The 19,568-nt window shown below is 43.1% G+C and overlaps 1 protein-coding gene across 1 annotated transcript; it reads right to left on the bottom strand.

Moving 5' to 3' along the window:
- Nucleotides 1–489: 489 nt before the first annotated feature.
- LOC109477932 (ZP domain-containing protein-like) lies at nt 490–8,992 on the bottom strand. Its single transcript, XM_019779394.1, has 11 exons — nt 8,911–8,992; nt 7,719–8,099; nt 6,659–6,934; nt 5,692–5,879; nt 5,057–5,229; nt 4,339–4,441; nt 3,823–3,962; nt 3,152–3,260; nt 1,764–1,965; nt 1,036–1,176; nt 490–560 (listed from the first exon to the last, which is right to left on the bottom strand). The coding sequence occupies exons 1-11, from the start codon at nt 8,990–8,992 to the stop codon at nt 490–492; spliced, it is 1,866 nt and encodes a 621-aa protein (XP_019634953.1).
- Nucleotides 8,993–19,568: the final 10,576 nt, after the last annotated feature.

The following is a 19,568-nucleotide window of genomic DNA, read 5'->3' as shown; positions in this document are numbered from 1 at the left end:
TCTCTAAGATTTAATGGAGAAACCTTACTGTTGTTGCATTGGTATATAATGTTGAAGTTCCCTACACTTCAGCAGTCTTTAAGTTCAGATGAAGAAACTTTACTGATGTTGGTATAAAATGTCTAAATTTAGACCGAGAAACTTTGCTATTGTTGGTATAGCTATAACATTGCCTACACTATCTATAAATTTATTTAGAGCAACTTAACTTTTGTTGGTATAATGATAAAGTTTCCTACACTGTCTCTAAGTCATTAAGAGCTTTAGTTTACTATTGTCGGTAAATAATAGATGATTTTAAAAAAGTAGATAAAGTTCTCTACGCTTTCCCTAAGTTTTAGCTACTATTGTCCGTGTGGTGTTCGGTATGAATTCACTAATCTTAAGGAAAATTTACCATTACCATTACCAAATCGTGTGAAGGACATAATGTTACATTTTCTGTCATATGATTGTAACTGTGTCTTGTTCCGGTAGAAAGCCAACACCTTATGTCTTGGTGTCAGCAGCGCCAGTCTTGTCCGTCTTTCCCCAAACCTGGAAAGCGTAGTTGTCCATTCCTAACAGAAAAAAACCCACATATTGTTACTAATCAAAACATTGCAGCAATCCATAGACTTATTATGAAGCTCCCCAAACTAACTTCATGTTACAGAATGTTGACATTCGATTGTTGCATTCCAAAATGTGTTCTTCCAAAACATGTTTTTGAGTGGACCGTATTTTGGAATACAATTGGCAATCCAACTTCTTTACGTTCCAAATCACAATACAGCTGGATCACGACTTGGAATGTTCCATAACGTGGACGACTATGTCAGAATTTAAGAGTCCCTTGTGTCCAGGGCCTCCATGTTCTGCCTGTGAGGTAAGCCTTGTTTGTTTGTTTGTTTGTTTGTCTTTTTGTAGTCTATAGTCTGTAGGCTAAATCACGCTCCAGGTTAGAACAAAAACATGCTATTACAAAATGTTTTGGACTGGATCACGTTAAATAAAACAGATGTGAAATGTTTAATAAAACAGAAGTACACCTACCAGCAGTGTTGTCATCGCGCTTCATGTTCTCCAAAGCCTGCCGCTTTCTGACCAGAACCACTGCCAGGATCAGGAGTGCCATGATCCCGGCAACTCCAACAGACGCTCCGACTGCGGCACCCAGCGGGACTACAGCTGGCCCTGTGGACAAGTAGAACGGCTCTGATGTAATAAGTGCTGAAGAAAATTTTTGACTTGATTTGATTGTAGCTTCACCTGTGCTGCGCGAATCGTTTGGCACCATCGAAATAAAAGGTCAAGATCTTAGCATGAAAGTTCATCTATGTTGGTATACTTCATCATGAAAAAACGGGTTAAACGTTCTTGCCAACACTGAGTAATGTGGGACTTACCCAAATTTTTGGCCGACTCCGTCAGCCTTGTTCATGGAATGGACCCTTCTACTGCAGCTTCAAGGGTGACGGAGTCGGCCGAAAATTTGGGTAAGGTCCAATTTACTCAGTGTTGGCAAGAAAGTTTAACATGTTTATCATAAAAAAGGAAAAATAGTATGTAAGTGATGCTTCTCAGCTAAACGTAACATCAGGTACTCACTACGCTAAGCACTTCTTTTCAAAGTGAATTGATTTTTGCATTTCTCAGTATAAATTCGATTTCAATGACAAATATTGATGGAAAAAGGGAATTATTGTTTGATTCAGTGATAACGAAACAACATGAAAACAATATATTTTATTTATGATTTTCAGGCGAAAAACTTTTCCTACCTGCTCCAGCTTCTTGTTTGACCTGGAACGGTCCCCGGGTGATGTCCACCGCCTGGTCCCTGCTGCTCTCCCGGCGAACCCTGCCCTCCGTCCCGTCCGAGACGGCTCGCCTGGGCCGTGCTGCTGGCAGAATGCAGCCCTGTTTGCACCGAGAGTCGGGGTCGTCCTTGAAGCAGATAATCATTGTGCAGTGGAAGTACACCTGAAGAATAATGAATGGGATGTCATTGACTATAAAAAAACACTTATCAGACCCGAGCATTTAACAAGCTTATTGCAACATATAGTCGAATTGCCAAAGCGACCACCGTTTTTTCTCGGTCCCGAGACCTAAGGATTAATGGACTTGCTTGAGCCGACCACATGTACAACGCGACCAATGCTATTGGGTAGGTTTGATTAGACTTCCTATAGGGCTTATTCACCACAGATTGTCACGTGAATCTCCCCCTGGCGTCCGCCATTTTGGGGTCCAGCGTAGTGCCTGTCGCTTTGCAATGTTATGCAAACTCTTGGCGATAGTTGGGTATTTTGGGCCACAATCTACGTTTTGGACACTCTTCTTGTTAGTAACATTGTCCTTGGGGTTGTTCTGGCTCCGTGTCCACGTCTCATGTTGTCAAGATTGGCTTTTATCTCTTTTTGCTGATCAGAAATCGGTGTGTTTTACCCTGGCGTGGCGTACGAGGCTGTACATGTACATGTAGATTGCAACGTGGGTAGCCATGGACACGGTAAATCCGTTGGAGCTACCTGTCCCTTTACTCTGTGGTAAATGTCCATGTAGAACAGGGCGCTGACAACGTGTTACACTCACCTTGTCCAGCCACAGTCGCGGCAGTGCGGACTGAGGATGGCTACAACGTACTTAATTGTCACCACGCAACTGTCCCATAACACTTTCTACACATCCTGATACAACGCTTCCAGACTCTTAGAGGGTTTGAACCGATCCTGTGTGTAAAAACTTCTGCCCAGTACTAAATACGAAGCTATTGAGTCACGTCAATGGACTCCGCTGGCGGTAGACGCCGTCTCGATCAGACTGATCAAAACTCAACAAAAACGGGTCAATCCCAACAGATTTTATTTTGTTCCAGTAACGAGAGGTATGAGTGGTGGTAAAGTCTTCGCGTAATAGGACAAAGGACAGTTTACCTAACGTTTGTCGGCCATTTCAACGCTTGGAAACTCACTGTAGAGATGCACCCCAAATGGCGTCGCACGGGACATTAGGGGTCATGACGTCATTATGACGTGTGGTGAATAAGCACTATATTAAAAGATTGGCCGGAGATTGATTGTCTTTCGAGTTTAGCTGAACGGAAATTGCATCTATGTTGTCCCCAACCACCACAGAAGTGTCACCGTTCAAACATGATTTTTACCAGGCTGGAATCGAGAGCATTGGGAAAGGTGAAGGCGGCCACGCTGTAGTACTGTGCCTTGTCGTTAGAAAGGGCAGGGTCCTTCTGGAGAGTTTGATCGACCTGACAGCTGCAACGTCAGAGGAAACAAGTCATCTTTATGTTGAGACACAACCAGAGTCACTCACTCTGCTGGTTAACTCAGGATTGCTAGCTATAGGTAACCAATGAAGGCAAAACAGAGAACCATCCAACCCACCAACCAGCTTTTACAAACAAGCAAACACTAACCAAGTGCACAACAAAATCAGCTTTTTATCAATCAATCAACCAACCAACGAACCAACCAAGCAACTAATCAACTAGCCAACTAATTAACCAACTAACAAATCAACCAACCAAACAACCAACTAACCAACCAGTGAGCCAATTATATATTCAGCAAAATTCATCCCTACATCCATCTTTCTATCCATCCATCCAAACCCCCGTCCATTCATCCATCCGTCTTTCAATCCATCCATTCTTCCATCCATCTATCCATCTATCTACATGTATCCATCCATCGAGCCAATTAAAAGCAACCAGCCAGGCATCAAAACTTGCATATCTTTCTTTTGGAAACAAGCAAACAAACAAACATGCAACTAATGAAATGTTCCAGCACATGAAGAGAAACACTACAGACGTACCCGTCGTCTATGATGTTGACCCTGGTGGAGTGGTCAGGGCTGGTGGTGGGGGTGGAGACACAGTCACGGGCGAACAGCTCCAGGTTGTCCAGCGGTGATGCCACACTCAGACCAAAGTTAAGACGGTCAGAAGGTTTGACCTGCAATGTTGACGTAAAGTTCAGTGTCTTTCTATTCAGTAGTACAACGGCATGCAGACAAGATCGGTCGAGTGTCTTGTCTGTAACCGGTTTGCTTGTCACCTTCTTTTTTCTCCGTAGATGTTAGCATGTCCAATCTATCGTGGTTAGAACGGGCTCACTTCGGGGCTCTAGAAGTTTTTCCCCGCCCAGCTCAACTGGTCGCCCGGTGGAAGTTTTGCTCGGAAGGATTTTACTAGCCCCATCACTAGTTAAACTCCCGTCATATCAGAGAGCATAGTAGCTAATTCGGGCGACGAAGATCTCCTACCTAAGCCACGATATACTGGACACCAGGCTATTGTCATTGTCAGATTACATAATTAAAGTTCCTGACCTTAATAGGGAATTCAGAAGACTGGTACTCTGTACTGAAGTCTGTTGAAGTGTAGATTTGCATCTCCAGGGTGAAAGTGTTGTCCGCATGAACGACATCAACACTGCAAGGAATTGCAAAGACGAAGCAAACATGAAATTACTATGTTACTCATTTTCTATGAACGGAAAGGTAATTTTGATATATAGTAATAAATCAAAGAATGATTAGTGAAACATTCTCCTTACTGTAATGGAGTAATGAATAGAATAGTGTTCATCAGTCAGGATAATCACTTTCCAGAGGGAATCACTGTTTCCTACTTGTCATGCGCAGTGATTGGTTCAGAGGAATCACGTGATGCATCTCACTCTATATAAGGGCAATCAGAGAAAGATCTTTATATATCAGTAAACAGTCCAGAGGTTCTCCGTCCGCCAGACGGAGCCTATAGCGACCCACCCGATATTTTCGGGTGGCAGCGGGCGTCCGCTAAAGAGCAGCCGCCGTGACCTTTTTGATACTTTTGGAGACGGCTCACTCATTCCGGAGGACCAAGGGCTACGCATAATAAAGTGAAAACACACACACACACACACACACACACACACACACACACACACACACACACACACATACACACACACGCACACACACACACACACAAACAAACACACGAACACATTCACTCAATTTTCATGGAGGTAAAAAAACTTCAATCTGTAAGGTAGGTTCTTACCGGGGAGGGGGGATGTTAAACATGATGTCCCCGCCCTGACTAACGCCGTACTGACGGAGGAACTCGCACTGGAAGGGCAGGTTTACCGGCTGGTTACGCACGGCGCCGTTCTCGTAAGTCACTTGATTGGCGATGACAACGTTGGAGAAGATGACTTTGTCCTCACCTGAGGTCTGAGGTGCCAAAATATGACGTCTTACGAGTGTGTTTAAAAGCTTGAAACACAGCTGTTATCCATGTTTACACAACTGTTGTTTTTCTAATTCCCATGCATTTTCACATGCAAGACATGGCGACGGCACACTTAAGTTTTTTTTTCAACTTATTTTCATGTCACAACCACCGCAGACAAACGTAGGGACAACAGGCCTACCCATTTTCACAAGAGTTGAGTGGGAAAATTCGTGTATAACGCCTTTCACAATGGCACAAGAATGGTGGTATGACAGGATTCAAACTCGGGACCTCTTGTTTCGAGTCTAACGCTCTGTCGTTATGCCACACGACCCCACACAACTGTTGCACAGCTATTAATTACAATCATACTAATATTTTTTAGATAAAATGTTTCCTTTTTTGGTGCAAAAATGGGTACTTAAAGGCATGCTGTGGAACTGTGGTTCGCCGTCTTTTACCTCTTGCAGTGTTCCGCACTCCTGCAGGTGCGTCTGAAACTCAAAGACATCTTCGTCTTCGTCCTCAGTAGCTCCACAGTCCGGGTCCAGCAGGTGCAGGTCCTCCACGTTCACAGCCGGCAGCGCCGCACGGGGGATGGACAGACTCATACTGTCCTGGGTGCACTGTACGTTCACAACAACCGGATCTGAAAGAACGAAACAGTCTGTTGTAACATCAATCAAAAAGGGATTATTGGCTTTGGTCTCTCTCTCTCTTTGTTTGTGTGTGTGTGTGTGTTCGTGAGTGCGTACATGTGTGAGTGAGTGGGTTGCGTGTGTGCATGTATGTGTGTCTGTGTCTGTGTGTGTGAGAGAGAGAGAGATAGAGAGAGAGAGAGAGTTTGTGGTGCGAGAGTGTTTGTATGTGTATGTGTGTGTGTGTGTGTGTGTTTGTGTGTGTGTGTGTGTTTCTGCAGGTTGTTATAGATATGGTTGTGTTCAGTTTGTCTCAGAGCAAGAGTTAGAATTCATTCATCATTTCTACATCTGGTCAGCATGCGCTCGCTGATTTCACACATGACCTCCTCGACTGCCGTTTCCCTTGCGGAATGTACATGTAGGTGATTGCATAAGCCAATTTAGTAGTGTACGGAAACTAAAGTGGTATTGCCACGTGTCCCGGTCATTGGGACAAGCCAAAAGCACCGTGCAAGGAACAGTACACCCTGGAAGGACGGGTAGGCAGCGGACAAGATGGGCCAACATGTCACGAAGTGAAAAACTATGAGAAACATAAAATAGAAGAGTGGAAAAAATTGTTGTCATAACATCTGTGGTGCATCAAGGGTAGAATGAATATAAGACAGATGGATAGAAGAGATGAGGTTGCAAAAACGAAATTGATTTGTGATCTGAGTCAGTTTTCAAAGTAGCATTACAGGGGTAGGCCCAATGCTAAAAGCCCTAGTCCCTTCCCATCACCGACCTGTGGTGAATGTCCCGCTGATAACCCCGTTTGGCTGGCCCTCATCACCAAAAGAAGTCAGCGTGAGGGTGTACTCTGTGTCGGCCAGCAGCCCCGACACGGTCGCCGAGGTGGCTCCCGCTCCTGGTGCCGGGGAGAGGTCCTGGGGCGAGCCCGACCCGTCTGCCGGCTGGTAGCGGAGCGTGTAGCCCGAGATCGGGAGGATTCCGGTTGCCCAAGAGACGGAGAGATGACTCATCCCGGCATCATCACTGGTCAGTCTCGAGCGCAGTGCCACTAGAAATGCATGATACATGGATGGGCATTGATTAACGCTGCAAGTTTAGCATTTAGGAGTGGTTAGGAGTAGGTAGGGGGCAAGGTCGTTTGTTGTTGGATGGTGTCCAGCCAGGGCGGCTACTGCTCGGCTGTGATAGCCAAATGTTTCAACATGTTTCAAATATTTTGGTGTGGACGGAAAGTTCGGCAATAGTTGTATGGCGTTCGTAAGTAGGTCGTGTCCTGGTTGGCAGAGAAATCTGGCTCAAATTTAATTCAAATTCGAGTCGATTCGTATAGAAGTGTAGGCGTGACCTAAATAGACTGCTCCCGAACTTCTGCCTACCTTGGAGGAAGGTTCTGTCCCTGTCACACATTTACGACCTTTCTAATAGTCCGTTTAGATTTAGGCCACGCCTATCTTTTTATACAAATTGAATTTGAGCCAAATTTGACCCCCGAACACTGCTGACATACACTCAAATTGTTGCCTGGTGGTGATGACTTGCAGCCGGATACCAACCATGGTCGAAACTCCTTACATTTGAAACATTATGAAACATTTGGCTGGAGCCGAATTCGCCAAACGCCAGCCGACCCAGCCGACTTGACGTTGATCTACTCCTAACCATGGTTAAAGGACGTTCAGCTTGTGTTCGGGACGCCAAATATTCCCGTAAATGTGTGACAAGAGTTTAAGAGACTAGCTCATGAGCGCACACAGAACAATTCTACCAAATACATTCTACCTCTCAGACACTTATTAGTGACAGTGGTAAATGTGAGGAATCATCGCACATACCTAGCTGACAGACGAACCCGAAGCCGCTGCCGCAGTTGTTATCGTTCCAGGAGCGTGAGTCTACATCAACTTCCAAACAGTCCTCGCCGCCTCCAGCATCGTTCGGCTCATCGATGTTCCAGTCATTGTAGCCGGCTGACGCAAGGGTTTGGCCGTCTTCAAATAGCCACTGCCCTTCGATGTCGATGTCAGTCAGCCCAATCCAACGCTTTCCAGCTCCTACTAGATTGTAGACAGCAGAGTTGGCCGTGTTGTCTTTCGGCATGGCCAGCAGTCCCCCGTCTGCCGCACATGTCTGTCTGGCCGCATCGTACGTCTTCTTCTCAACAAAGTCCTTGTAGCAAACCCCGTCTACACTGACGTAGCCTGCTATTGGACATTCTGTAGAAAAAGCAAAGGGGATATTGTATTGGGATGTGTTGAAAAATAAACATACTGTAGTATGTGTGTGTGTGTGTGTGTGTGTGCGTGTGTGTGTGTGTGTGTGTGTTTGTGTGTGTGTTTGTGTGTGTGTGTGTGTGTGTGTGTGTGTGTGTGTGTGTGTGTGTGTGTGTGAGTGTCCGTATGTCTGTTTTTCGCATGACCCTTAGGTAAGGTTGTAATCGACATGGCTGGCATGAGTCTGTCCTAGATCGAGGGGAAAAGTCTACATCACGTAGCACTCATTGTTTTGAATGGTAAATTTTCGTTACATGACCTCCTTTACAGCAGGTGTCTCCCTTGTATGATAAAGAAAGATTTGTAGACACGATTGTGAGTGAGAAGAGGACATAGTCACTATCACACCAGATATAACTATTTCATGAAGGTCCGAATTATTGGTTAAAGAAGTGCTTAAGTGCTTACAGACAATTGAAAGATTTCAAAATATTTCCTTTGTTTGATATACATGTAAAATCCCGAAAATTAAGCACTTTTTGCCTCTCAAAATGCCAAGTCTTGAACCGACTGCCATGTTCATTGTGACGTCAAGACCGAATGAATCACCTGGTAGCAGGAATCAAGACCATGCGTGACCTGGAAACTTGGTTCGTTATGTTCAAAACCATCAATGGGGTGTATGCGTTGTGTGAATTCTTACATGTATGTCCACTGATCATGAGTTACACTGTTTTGTTGCAGGTGATAAGAAAATGTTGTTAATCAGCAAAAGGAAGTTTGAAAATCAGGTTAACGTTAACATTACTAGTACCTTGCCCAGTGACTGTTGCAGTCGTCGCCATCACCACCAGGACTATCCACCTCCAGAACCCGGATGTACACGGACCCGCCATCGTGTCAGCGTACACCTAAACATAGGTCAACAAGTGGGGATCATTATCCTACCATTAACCAACATCGCATTCGGCAAAGTACCATTCAGCAGCAAATGCAGTTCTCACTCACTGCACGATCACTGCAGCAAAAAGGCTTTTCCTGTTATGTAGACTCAAGAGGTTTGTAGTCTGTAATGCCTGCGTCACATTGTCGACGAGCTTTGGCCGTATTTGGTGATGGCCGAAAGTTCGCCCGATTTTGAGATCGACCGAGGATCGCGAATATTTTTTGCTTCAAAATCGTCTTGGTCACATTGAGCAAGGAACAATGCTTGGGTAATACATTAATATGATGATGACGTCTCAATGACATAGCACGCGATAGAAGTAAGGCCAGTCTATCCACCTAAAATGGAATAATTTTTTTTTTATTCCAACATGTTATCACCAGAAGTGGTGACGGAACACTCAAGTTTTATCAACTTATATTAATGCCGCCACCAACACAGGGGACAAATACATGACAGGACAATTCTCATTATCACCTAAATGAAGTGAGGGAAGTCGTGTTAAGTGCCTTTCCCAAGAGCACAAGATCAGTGGCATGTCAGGACTCGAACCCGGGACCTCTAGGTTCCTCGTCGCGCACTCTGCCGCTACGCCACACGACCCCATAGGAAAAGGAATAATTGGACCGATCGTTATGTATTACCTGACGTAATATTTTTTTAGCAAAGTAATGGAGCGGACTGGTAGCCTGAGTATTATTATACTTGAATGCCGGGGCTCCCACACTCGCTTCCCCAACCTGTGCAAAGGTCGCACAAGGGTCGAGCGGCCATCGCCCGATGTTTTAAGGTATGTACAACCAAATATCGGTCCCGCACAGGGACGAGCTACAGGCGAGCTACAGTCAAGCTGGAAACGAGCTAGCTCTGCGACCTAAAAAATCGCGCGCGACAAGTCGCTGATGTTATCGGGCCCTCACATTGCGAGAAAATTGATCGGCCGACGATTCGGCGAGCTCTACCAGACATTTACGGCAGCAAATGATGTTTCGTCGAGCATCGCGCGAATTTTCGGGATCGCCGGCGATTTTTCGGAGTCGGCCAAAGCTCGTTGACACACAAAACGTGTTCTTTTTATCAGTGGCTAGTCTCCGGCGATTTTTGAGGTCGCAGAGCTCCTTTCCAGCTCGTCCCTGTTCGGTCGCGAGTCGACCAAAATTCGGACGTACATCCCGTGAGTCTTGACCGTTATCCGTCTTTAAAAATCGGACGATGGCCGCTGAATATAGTCGACCCTTGCGCGAGTTTTGCAAAGGTTTCTAATGCCTGCGTCACATGGTCGACGAGCTTCGGCCCGAATATTTCGCGAAGCTCACGAGAGGGTCGACCGTCTGATTTTTAAGACAAAGAAACGACCGAGACTCGCGGGATGTACGTCCGAATATCGGTCGACTTGCGGCCGTACATGGTCAAGCTATGAGCAAGCTGAAAACAAGCTCTGTGACCTCAAAAATCACCGGCGACTAGTCGCTGATGTTAAGAACACGTTTCGCGTGTTAGCGAGCTTCGGCCGACTCCAAAAAATTCCGAAAATTCCGAAAATTCGCGCGATGCTCGACGGAACACCGGGCGTACTACGGCCGTAAATGTCGTTTAGAGCTCGCCGACTAGTCAGCCGATCGATTTACGCGCAATGTGACGGGGGCATTAGGTAACCAGAAGGTAAAGTGTTAATTTGTGGCTTTTGTGGTAGTTTTTGAGTCGGGTCTGTTTCTATTTCAATTTTGTTCTGCTAGTCCTCTCCATTAGTTTGGCAAAAACATTACGGCAGCTAAAACATGAAAGTCGGTCAAACTATTCCCCTTCTAGTTAGATAGACTGGCCTCACTTCGACCGCGTGCCGTGTCATGGGGGCTTCATTACCATAGATGTGTTTCCAAGCAATCATCCTAGCCTCGCTTGATGTGATGGGAAATATTTTCAAGCCCAAAATGCCCACGATCCTCGGTCGATCTTAAATCGGCTGACCTTTTGCGATCAATAAATACGGCCGAAGTTCGTCGACAATGTGACGCTGGCAGTAAGAACACGTTTCGCGTGGCAGCGAGCTTTGGCCGATTCCGAAAAATTGCCGGCGATCCCAAAAGTTTGCTAGAAGCTTGACGAAACATCGGGCGAACTACTGCCGTAAAATGTCGTGTAGAGCTCGCCGACTCGTCTGCCGATCGATTTTCTCGCAATGTGAGGACCACATGACATGTTGCACAAGACCTCACAACAGTCTACGTCGTGAATATTACACCTAACATGGTCATGGAGGAGATACTCAAGTTGTCTCGCCTGTGTGGCGAAAGGTCTTGACTTGCACACAACTAACAAGGCTGGAACGAGTATGTAAAAATATTCTTGCAACACTTCAGCCCTAGCCACGATAAACCTCAACTCCTTGGCAGAACGACGTTCTTATTTTTGTTTGAACTTGGCCAAAAACTACTCAACACGGAATTCAGTGCATGGATACCTCCACACTGGAAATAAATATTTGAAAGGCAGACACGGAACGCAAAAAAACAACTAAAAACACCTATCTATCGCATAGTGTGGTACAAAACTCAGCCATGTACATGATCAATCTGCTGAACAAATTCACATGAACCTGTACTCGCATTTTAAGGCTGGTCCCAAACTGTAATATTGACGTTGTTCTTTTGCATTTTTTTCGCCAGTTAGAGACCTATCCAATTTTAACATATTAATGAGTATCAGCTGAACTTAATAAACACCCTCTATTTGTAATAAAAATTCTTGCTTTTATTGTAAATGACATTACAACTCAGATTTTAAAAGGTCTGCAAAGTGGTATGTAAATAAAGTTTCAAAGCTTTAAAATAAGCGGACACAATATACATTCCCAAGAAAAGTTGTGCTTTTGACAAAGCGCGTGACTTTAGAAACTCATTATTTTCAAGATTTAAGACAAGAAAGCGAAAGGTATGACATTGTTTAGACTAAAGGAACGTATGAAAGGCACCCAACATCAATGCAATTTCAGTGCAGTAAAACTACATTAGAATAATTACCAGAAAAAAGTCAATTTTCTTGTCATTATTCAATGTAGTAAATTGAGCTACATAGAAAAATAGTTGTTTCTATGAAGATTCTGTAAGTAAGGTCCCAATAATATTGACCAATTTTCTTGTCCTTATACAATGTAGTAAGTTGAATCAATCCTATCCCATAGCATATTGGTATCTGGCAGGCAAAAGCGATGTCGATGACGGAAAACGGTTGCTTCTTTTGCATCTAAGGCCGATAAGGCCACACTTACTTCATTTTATGGATGTTATCCTCTGAAGACCCCCAAACTAAATCAGTATGGTCAACAAGATATTCATGGGTGGTATCTACAAACATAGGGACTCCTCACGTAGCTTATTTTGGGGGCTATTTCAAACGCTTCAAGTATGAAATAATGACAAAATTTGTGCTTAGAAATGGGAGCAAATGTAAATATGAATTTCCTAATTCGGTATGTGTTCTTGTTTTTCAGCCCGAAATTGCATTAGATGCCTCTAACTAAAAAGATAAATAGAAAAATGGACAAAGACAGGTACTTACAGATATGTTTAGAGTTGTCGAAGAAGCAAGGTCGGTCTATGTCAGTTCACTGTCCACTCTCCCACTGCACAGAAGAACTAAGTGTTCGGAGATATGTACCAAGGCGGTAAACGTCATCCTAATCGACGATGGTGATTGGTCAGATGTGACGTAGTTTGAAGCGTTTGAAGTAGCCCAGAAACAAGCTGCGTAAGTCTCAGTATTCTTGGGTGCCGCCCAAAAGGCCATGTTGATTTGATTATATGAATGACGGATTAATGGTTTGAAATCGCCGATAATTACTGTCCATATTATGACACTTTGCCAAGTTAGAAAAAGCCAGGTCTTTTATGTCGCACCGGGGTCGAGTTAGGACAACGTACTGTATATGTATGCATTACTAGCTGACTGATCGAAAACATGTGATTTACAAAATAACGAACATTGCTATGTAATTATCATAAGTATGATAATGGTTGGTTTAGGTGAAGATATTAGAGATAAATACCATATTTTGATAAATCCTACCGGTGTGACACCATCACAAAAGAAACGGGATTCAACAAAAGCCACAGTCCAGGTAATTCTACTTCGCGCATCCGGTAAAATCTTTCTTAACAATAGCGCTAAATGTCAGGTCAGTCTCACAGTTTTTGCCTGAAGGATCAAAGGCGAAAAGTAACCATTATCATACTTACCTGACATTTATGACCATTGTGGAATCCAACTTTCCGTGCGGACAGAAGTCAGTTTGGCTACTGTAAAATATCAGGGACTGTCAACAAACAACGGCACTACTTACTAAACTTATCCTCCTCATCCCTTTCGAGACATAATAAGGGCTTGGCTTTTTCTTGCCATCTAGGTCTGTCCTTGGGAAGGAGAGGTTTAGACTTTGGCTCTTTACCTTAGTCAGAAGGCTATGTGTTTAGGTACACCATACATAGAGGTTTTGCTAACTATATACAGCAGCACATTTCTGACAACCCATACTCATACATGACGAAGGTATTAAATCATCGACCTCTTGTTTGGTGTGTTTTGGGACGTTTCTATATCGGGCTTTCCTTTTTGTACACAGTCTGTTGTCTATATAATAGTGACTGCATGGTGAATGGATACTGACAAGCCAATTTCGTAGTCTTCGCAGCCACCAAAAGGCTTGGAGATCACCAGTCACCTTCTTTACTGATCGCCAGGATAATCCCACGGACACACGACGAAAGTCTAGATTATCACAACACAGGATATCATACCCGTCTCACACTCTCTGTGGTATTTGATGACTTGTTCTCCTCTTATGAGATCAGTGACTTTTAGCTCAATCTTCTCCCACTAATAGTTGTTTCTTATGGGCTTCTTTCGATAGGTCCCAATCATTTGACCAGAGGAAGTTTCCAGACAGCCCTAGCTCTTGAGATGGTAGGAAGGGAGCTTTGTTTTTGAAGGGTTGAAGGCCACTAGCCACACTGATTCCCCCATTGGTCTGTGCGTTCAAGGTCAGCAGAGGGATCAGAAGCTAGGGAATTGTCACCATGTGTGACGAATTTGAAAACATACGACTTATACCGAGTTACAAAGCTGAGAGTAACCAAGTTGTTTTAGATACTGTCGGTGTAACACGTCTCTACGCTACAAATATCAAGGTCATTTCAATTTTCCCCAGCCATCAAACGTGCATTGTTCCCAAAGCTCGCGTGCGTGACAACGTTTTGGTATAATTCTAGTCATTATGGATAATTCTAAGGATTCTATCTGTTGAAAGATATGTGGTGTATGGTAATGATATGAGTTTCACTGTTATTTTGTTAGAGTTCCTTCCGACCATACTCGTTTCTGACCTTTCAATCTGTAGAACTATAGAAATTCCCGGGGGGGGGGAGATCGCTGTGACACCCGGCTACAAATATCAAGGTAGTTTTAAGTTGTTTTAAGTAATTACGCCCCTTTACGCTCTGTCCCTTTGTAACCTGTACGTATGGTCTTAAAAGTTGTGCTTTGATGCTTCAAGGACAGCTTGGAACAATTACCCGACATCCTTGCAAGATATTTTTGCTCATTTAGCAACTGTTTTGCACGATTTACAGTATGGTTGACAACTTTTTTTTTTTGGAAACGGCCGAAAATTCATGCGCGCGCGAAAGTCATCCATATTATCAAATCAACATGGCCTAACAGTCCAAAATCAAATAACGTAGGGGAGGGGCTAACACGGGTGACGACACATCTGTATAATCTGCGGCAAACCGTTTCAGGGTGTTCTGTACCATAAAAAGAGTACAGGTATTCTTTTGTTCTTTAGACCAAATTGATTATTAAAAAGAGTAAAGAATACGCATGTTCATTTCTCTAGAACGATGTACCTCTGACGAAGACATGAGATCTCCGACCTCTAGTTATCTTTGAATCCATTCACAGTATCTCTGCCCCCATGTAACATGTAGGAATGATTACGTTGCAAAGGATGTCGGGTAATTGGTCCAGCCTGTCCTTGAAACATTCAACACAATATCTAACTGTTGAAAAGGTAAAAAAAATGCCGAAGAAATGATCACTGTTCTTTGTTGTTAAACATCTAATGTACTCCAGAAAATCTTACGGCGCAAAGGAACTGGAAAAGACAACTAGTTATTCTAGACATGCATACACAGACTTATTGTGACAATGTGGTGTTGTAAATAACATACCGTTACATATGCTGCGTCACTGGCAAGGTTTTATTTACTTCAATTATCACCAAAAAAGCAAGACTAACTGAATGAAGAAACACATTTTGGGCTACAGTACATTTTGGGAGGATTTTGCTTAATTACCTTAGACTTGAGTTGTGAGGAAAGAATCTTTGTATTTAAAGGGTTGATGGTCACTAACCATACTGATTACCCCATTGCGTCCAAGGACAGTACTTAGAGAGATCAGAAGCAAGGGAATGTGTCATAATGTGTGGAGACTAATACCGAGTTACAAAGCTTTAAGTAGCCGATTTTTTTTAGATAATGTCAGTGTACCAAATCTCTACGCTACAAATATAAAGGTCATTTCAATTTTTTTCCCAGCCGTCAAACGTGCAGTTCATTGTTCCCGAGGTTCGCGTGCGTGACAACGTTTTGGTATAATTCTAGTCATTATCGATAATTCTAGAGATTCTATCTGTGAAGAGATATGTGGCCTATGGTAATGATATGAGTTTCACTGTCATTTTGTTTGTCATCCTTCCGACCGTAGTCGTTTCTGACCCATGGATTTGTAGAATTTTTAACATGTAGGAATGATCACCTTGGAAATAATTTGGAGTTTTTTTTTTCCCAGCCCGGCCTTGAAGCATTCAAGCATAATCATAAATTGTTGAAAATGTCAAAGATGCTAGAGAAATGGTCACTGTACTTAGTGGTTATACATCCAATGTACATTTATGCTGAACTCAGATCACCCCTTGCACGAGTCGGTTCCTGCGGAAAGACACCCTGCCACAGGGAAGACACTAAGGACTGGTCGCAGTATCCTTGTCCCCCTTGCCAGAACCACGGGACTGAGACAATCATTCGTGCACTGCGCTATAAGACTGTACAACAACCCACCTTGTGGGTCTTGAACCACTGGCCTCAAAGAACTGACAGTAAAATTGTTTTACAATGTTTTACTTGCCTATGTGCTTAGTTAGCCTTTGGATATGTGACAAATTGTACCTCATTCAAGGATACGTTTTTCCCCTACATTTGCCTATGTACATAATTAGCCTTTTAATATGCAACAAACTGTACACCATCCAGGGAGTTTTTTCCCTGCCTATTAACGCTTGTGCTTTGGGGCAATAAAACAATAAGTTTACCCTTTTACATTGTTCAACAGGTATGACGTGTACACAAATTTGATCGATAATTTTAATGACATTAATATGATACTAATGGTTCGGTTGAAGCAAAAAAGTATCCCCTTTGGTTTAGTAACTGCCTGTCACATCGCTAGAGATTTCGCCCCGCATTTGCCCAGGGGAGGGCGGCATCCCGGGGGGTACGAGATCGCTGTGACACCCGGCTACAAATATCAAGGTAGTTTTAATTTGTTTTTAAGTAATTAAACGCGCTCTGACATTGTCCCCTTTACGCTGTGTCCCTTTGTCGTGTGTGGCTTTGAAACATGTAGGTATGATCACCTTGCAAAGGATGTCGGGTAATTGTTCCAAGTTGTCCTTGAAGCATCAAAGCACAACTTTTAAGACCATACCTACATGCTACAAAGGGACAGAGCATAAAGGGGACAATAATAGGGCGCGTATAATTACTTAAAACAACTTAAAACTACCGGGTGTCACAGCGATCTCGTACCCCCCCCCCCGGAATTTCTATAACTCTACAAATTAAAGGGTCAGAAACGAGTATGGTCGGAAGGAACTCAAACAAAATGACAGTGAAACCCATATCATTACCATACTCCACATATCTCTTGACCTACAGAATCCGTAGAATTATTGATAATGCCTATAATTATACCAAAACGTTGTCACGCATGTGAGCGTCGGGAACAATGAACTGCACGTTTGACGGCTTGGAAAAAATTGAAATGACCTTGATATTTGTAGCGTAGAGACGTGTTACACTGACAGTATCTAAAACAACTTGGTTACTCTCAGCTTTGTAACTCGGTATAAGTCGTATGTTATCAAATTCGTCACACATTGTGACAATTCCCTTGCTTCTGATCCATCTGCTGACCTTGAACGCACAGCCCAATGGGGGAATCAGTGTGGCTTGTGACCTTCAACCCTTCAAAAACAAAGCTACCTTCCTACCATCTCAAGAGCTAGGGCTGTCTGGAAACTTCCTCTGGTCAAAATGATTGGGACCTATTGAAAGCTCATTAGAAACAACTATTAGCGGGAGAAGATTAAGCTAAAAGTCACTGATTCTCATAAGAGAAGAACAAGTCGTGGAATACCACAGAGAGTGTGAGACGGGTATGTTATCCTGTGTTGTGATAATCTAGACTTTCGTCGTGTGTCCATGGGATTATCCTGGTGATAAGTAAAAAAGATCTCCAAGCCTTTTGGTGGCTGCGAAGACTACGTAATTGGCCTGGCAGTATCCATTCACCATGCAGTCACTAGTATAAAGACAACAGACTGTGTACAAAAAGGAGAGCCAGATAGAAACGCCCCAAAACACCCCAAACAAGGGGCTGATGGCTACGTTATGTATGAGTTTGGGTTGTCAGAAATGTGCTGCTGTATATAGTAAGCAAAACCTATATGTACGGTGTCCCTAAACACAAAACCTTCTGACGAAGGTAATTAATGTCTGCTTGCCAAGGACAGACCTAGATGGCAAGAAAAAGCCAAGCCCTTATTATGTCTCTAAAGGGATGAGGAGGATAAGTTTAGTAAGGACTGCCGTTGTTTGTTGACAGTCCCTGATATTTTACAGTAGCCAAACCTACTTCTGTCCTCACGGAAAGTTAGATTCCAAAATAGTCATAAATGACAGGTAAGTATAATAATGGTTACTTTTCGCCTTTGATCCTTCAGGCAAACATTATGAGACTGACCTGATATTTAGCGCTATTGTTAAGAAAGATTTTATCAGATACAAGAAGTAGAATTATCACCACTGTCGATTTTGGTTAATCCTGTTTCTTTTGTGATGGTAGGATTTATCAAAATATGGTATTTACCTATAATGTATTCAAGTCAATCATTATCATACTTATGATAATCAGCTGGCATAAGTTTTTATTTTGTAAATCCCATTTTTTTCTTCAATCAGTAAGCTAATAATGCATACACACACAGTTTGTCCTAGCACGGCCCCAGTGCGAAGTATATAAGTCCAGGCTTTTTCTAACTTGGCAAAGGGCCATTATATAGACAGTAATTATCCGCGATTTTAAACCATATTTCTGTTTGTTATGTTTTATAGATTTAAGGGCATTAAACTAAAGTCTCAAAGTCAATTTTCTTGCCATTTTGTTTTAAATTTTTATTTTAGAAGTTAAATCAATCCTGTCACATAGCATACTGGTATATATGAGGAAACATACGATGTCGCTGACAACAAACTGTTGCTTGTTTTAAATCGCATGCTGGTTTTAGCTACATTCATTTATTTATTCATTTATTCAATCACTAGACGGGTGCAAATCTTTTTTTTAGGTTTAGCTCCCCTTTAAACGTCAATATGTGCTTCTGGCATGGATGAAATAAATCTATGTCGTTATAGATTAAACAAAAGTTGCAAGGAGAAAAGACATAGGTGTATTTTTACGCCTACCGCTGATAGTATATTCCTAGAAGTAAAGAGGGACAAGAAAGATCCATTTTTGGCTTAGTGCGACTTTACCTTTGTCTGGTACATAACATAGACAACACAGATGTTGGGACAAGCATAAGTACTAAGTAAAAAATACTGTAGACCACCCTCCATTCTAATTCTCAGAGATCCAGACTTACGTTTTTGACTTTGGAAAATATGAGGAGAATAATGAGATTTATAAATAATCAACGACGCATGGCTCCCTGGTAGACTAGTCTTAACCCTAGGTATCGGTCGGATTTACATGTAGAGGCAGCGTCCTCCCAGCCTTGGCCTGGCATGCTGAGACTTCAGTTTTGCCTTAAGACTGTTCTTAAAAGTGGAGCTTTTAAGTACAGGGACGTCCTTTTGTCGTACATGAATGCGACATGTCCTGCCCAACTATCCTGGTCCTTGATACGTCGGTCAGGGTTAGACATCCAAGTAATACGATACGCCAACAACAGCTACTCAAGCAACTGGATATGATTTTGCAAACGGTCGGTGTGTATGTTAGGCATATATGGAACTCTCTTCCAAACAGTTGCTTTCCGTCCGATTACAATCCACAAAGCTTCAAAACAAAGGTCCACAGCCATCTCCTGACATAACTACGCTATACTCACTTGAGTACCTCTAGCTAGCTCAATGCCTAGAAGTGGCCAAAAATAATTGGCCTTGCATTGAGCGACACCGTTGAAAAAA

Source organism: Branchiostoma belcheri, unplaced genomic scaffold, assembly GCF_001625305.1.
Source record: "Branchiostoma belcheri isolate BF01 breed outbred unplaced genomic scaffold, Haploidv18h27 scaffold411, whole genome shotgun sequence".
In the NCBI taxonomy this organism is placed as follows: domain Eukaryota; kingdom Metazoa; phylum Chordata; class Leptocardii; order Amphioxiformes; family Branchiostomatidae; genus Branchiostoma; species Branchiostoma belcheri.
Note: the sequence above shows the minus strand (reverse complement) of the source record. Positions and strands in the feature narration are given on the sequence as shown.

Bases quoted from the DNA above. Each gene is read 5' to 3' on its own strand.
- LOC109477932 (XM_019779394.1), bottom strand. From the start codon at position 8,992: ATGGCGGGTCCGTGTACATCCGGGTTCTGGAGGTGGATAGTCCTGGTG. The intron at 5,880-6,658 runs GTCGGTGATGGG...TCGTTCTTTCAG, and splicing joins CAGCGGGACATTCACCACAG to ATCCGGTTGTTGTGAACGTA. The intron at 3,261-3,822 runs GTACGTCTGTAG...CTGACGTTGCAG, and splicing joins GTCAACATCATAGACGACGG to CTGTCAGGTCGATCAAACTC.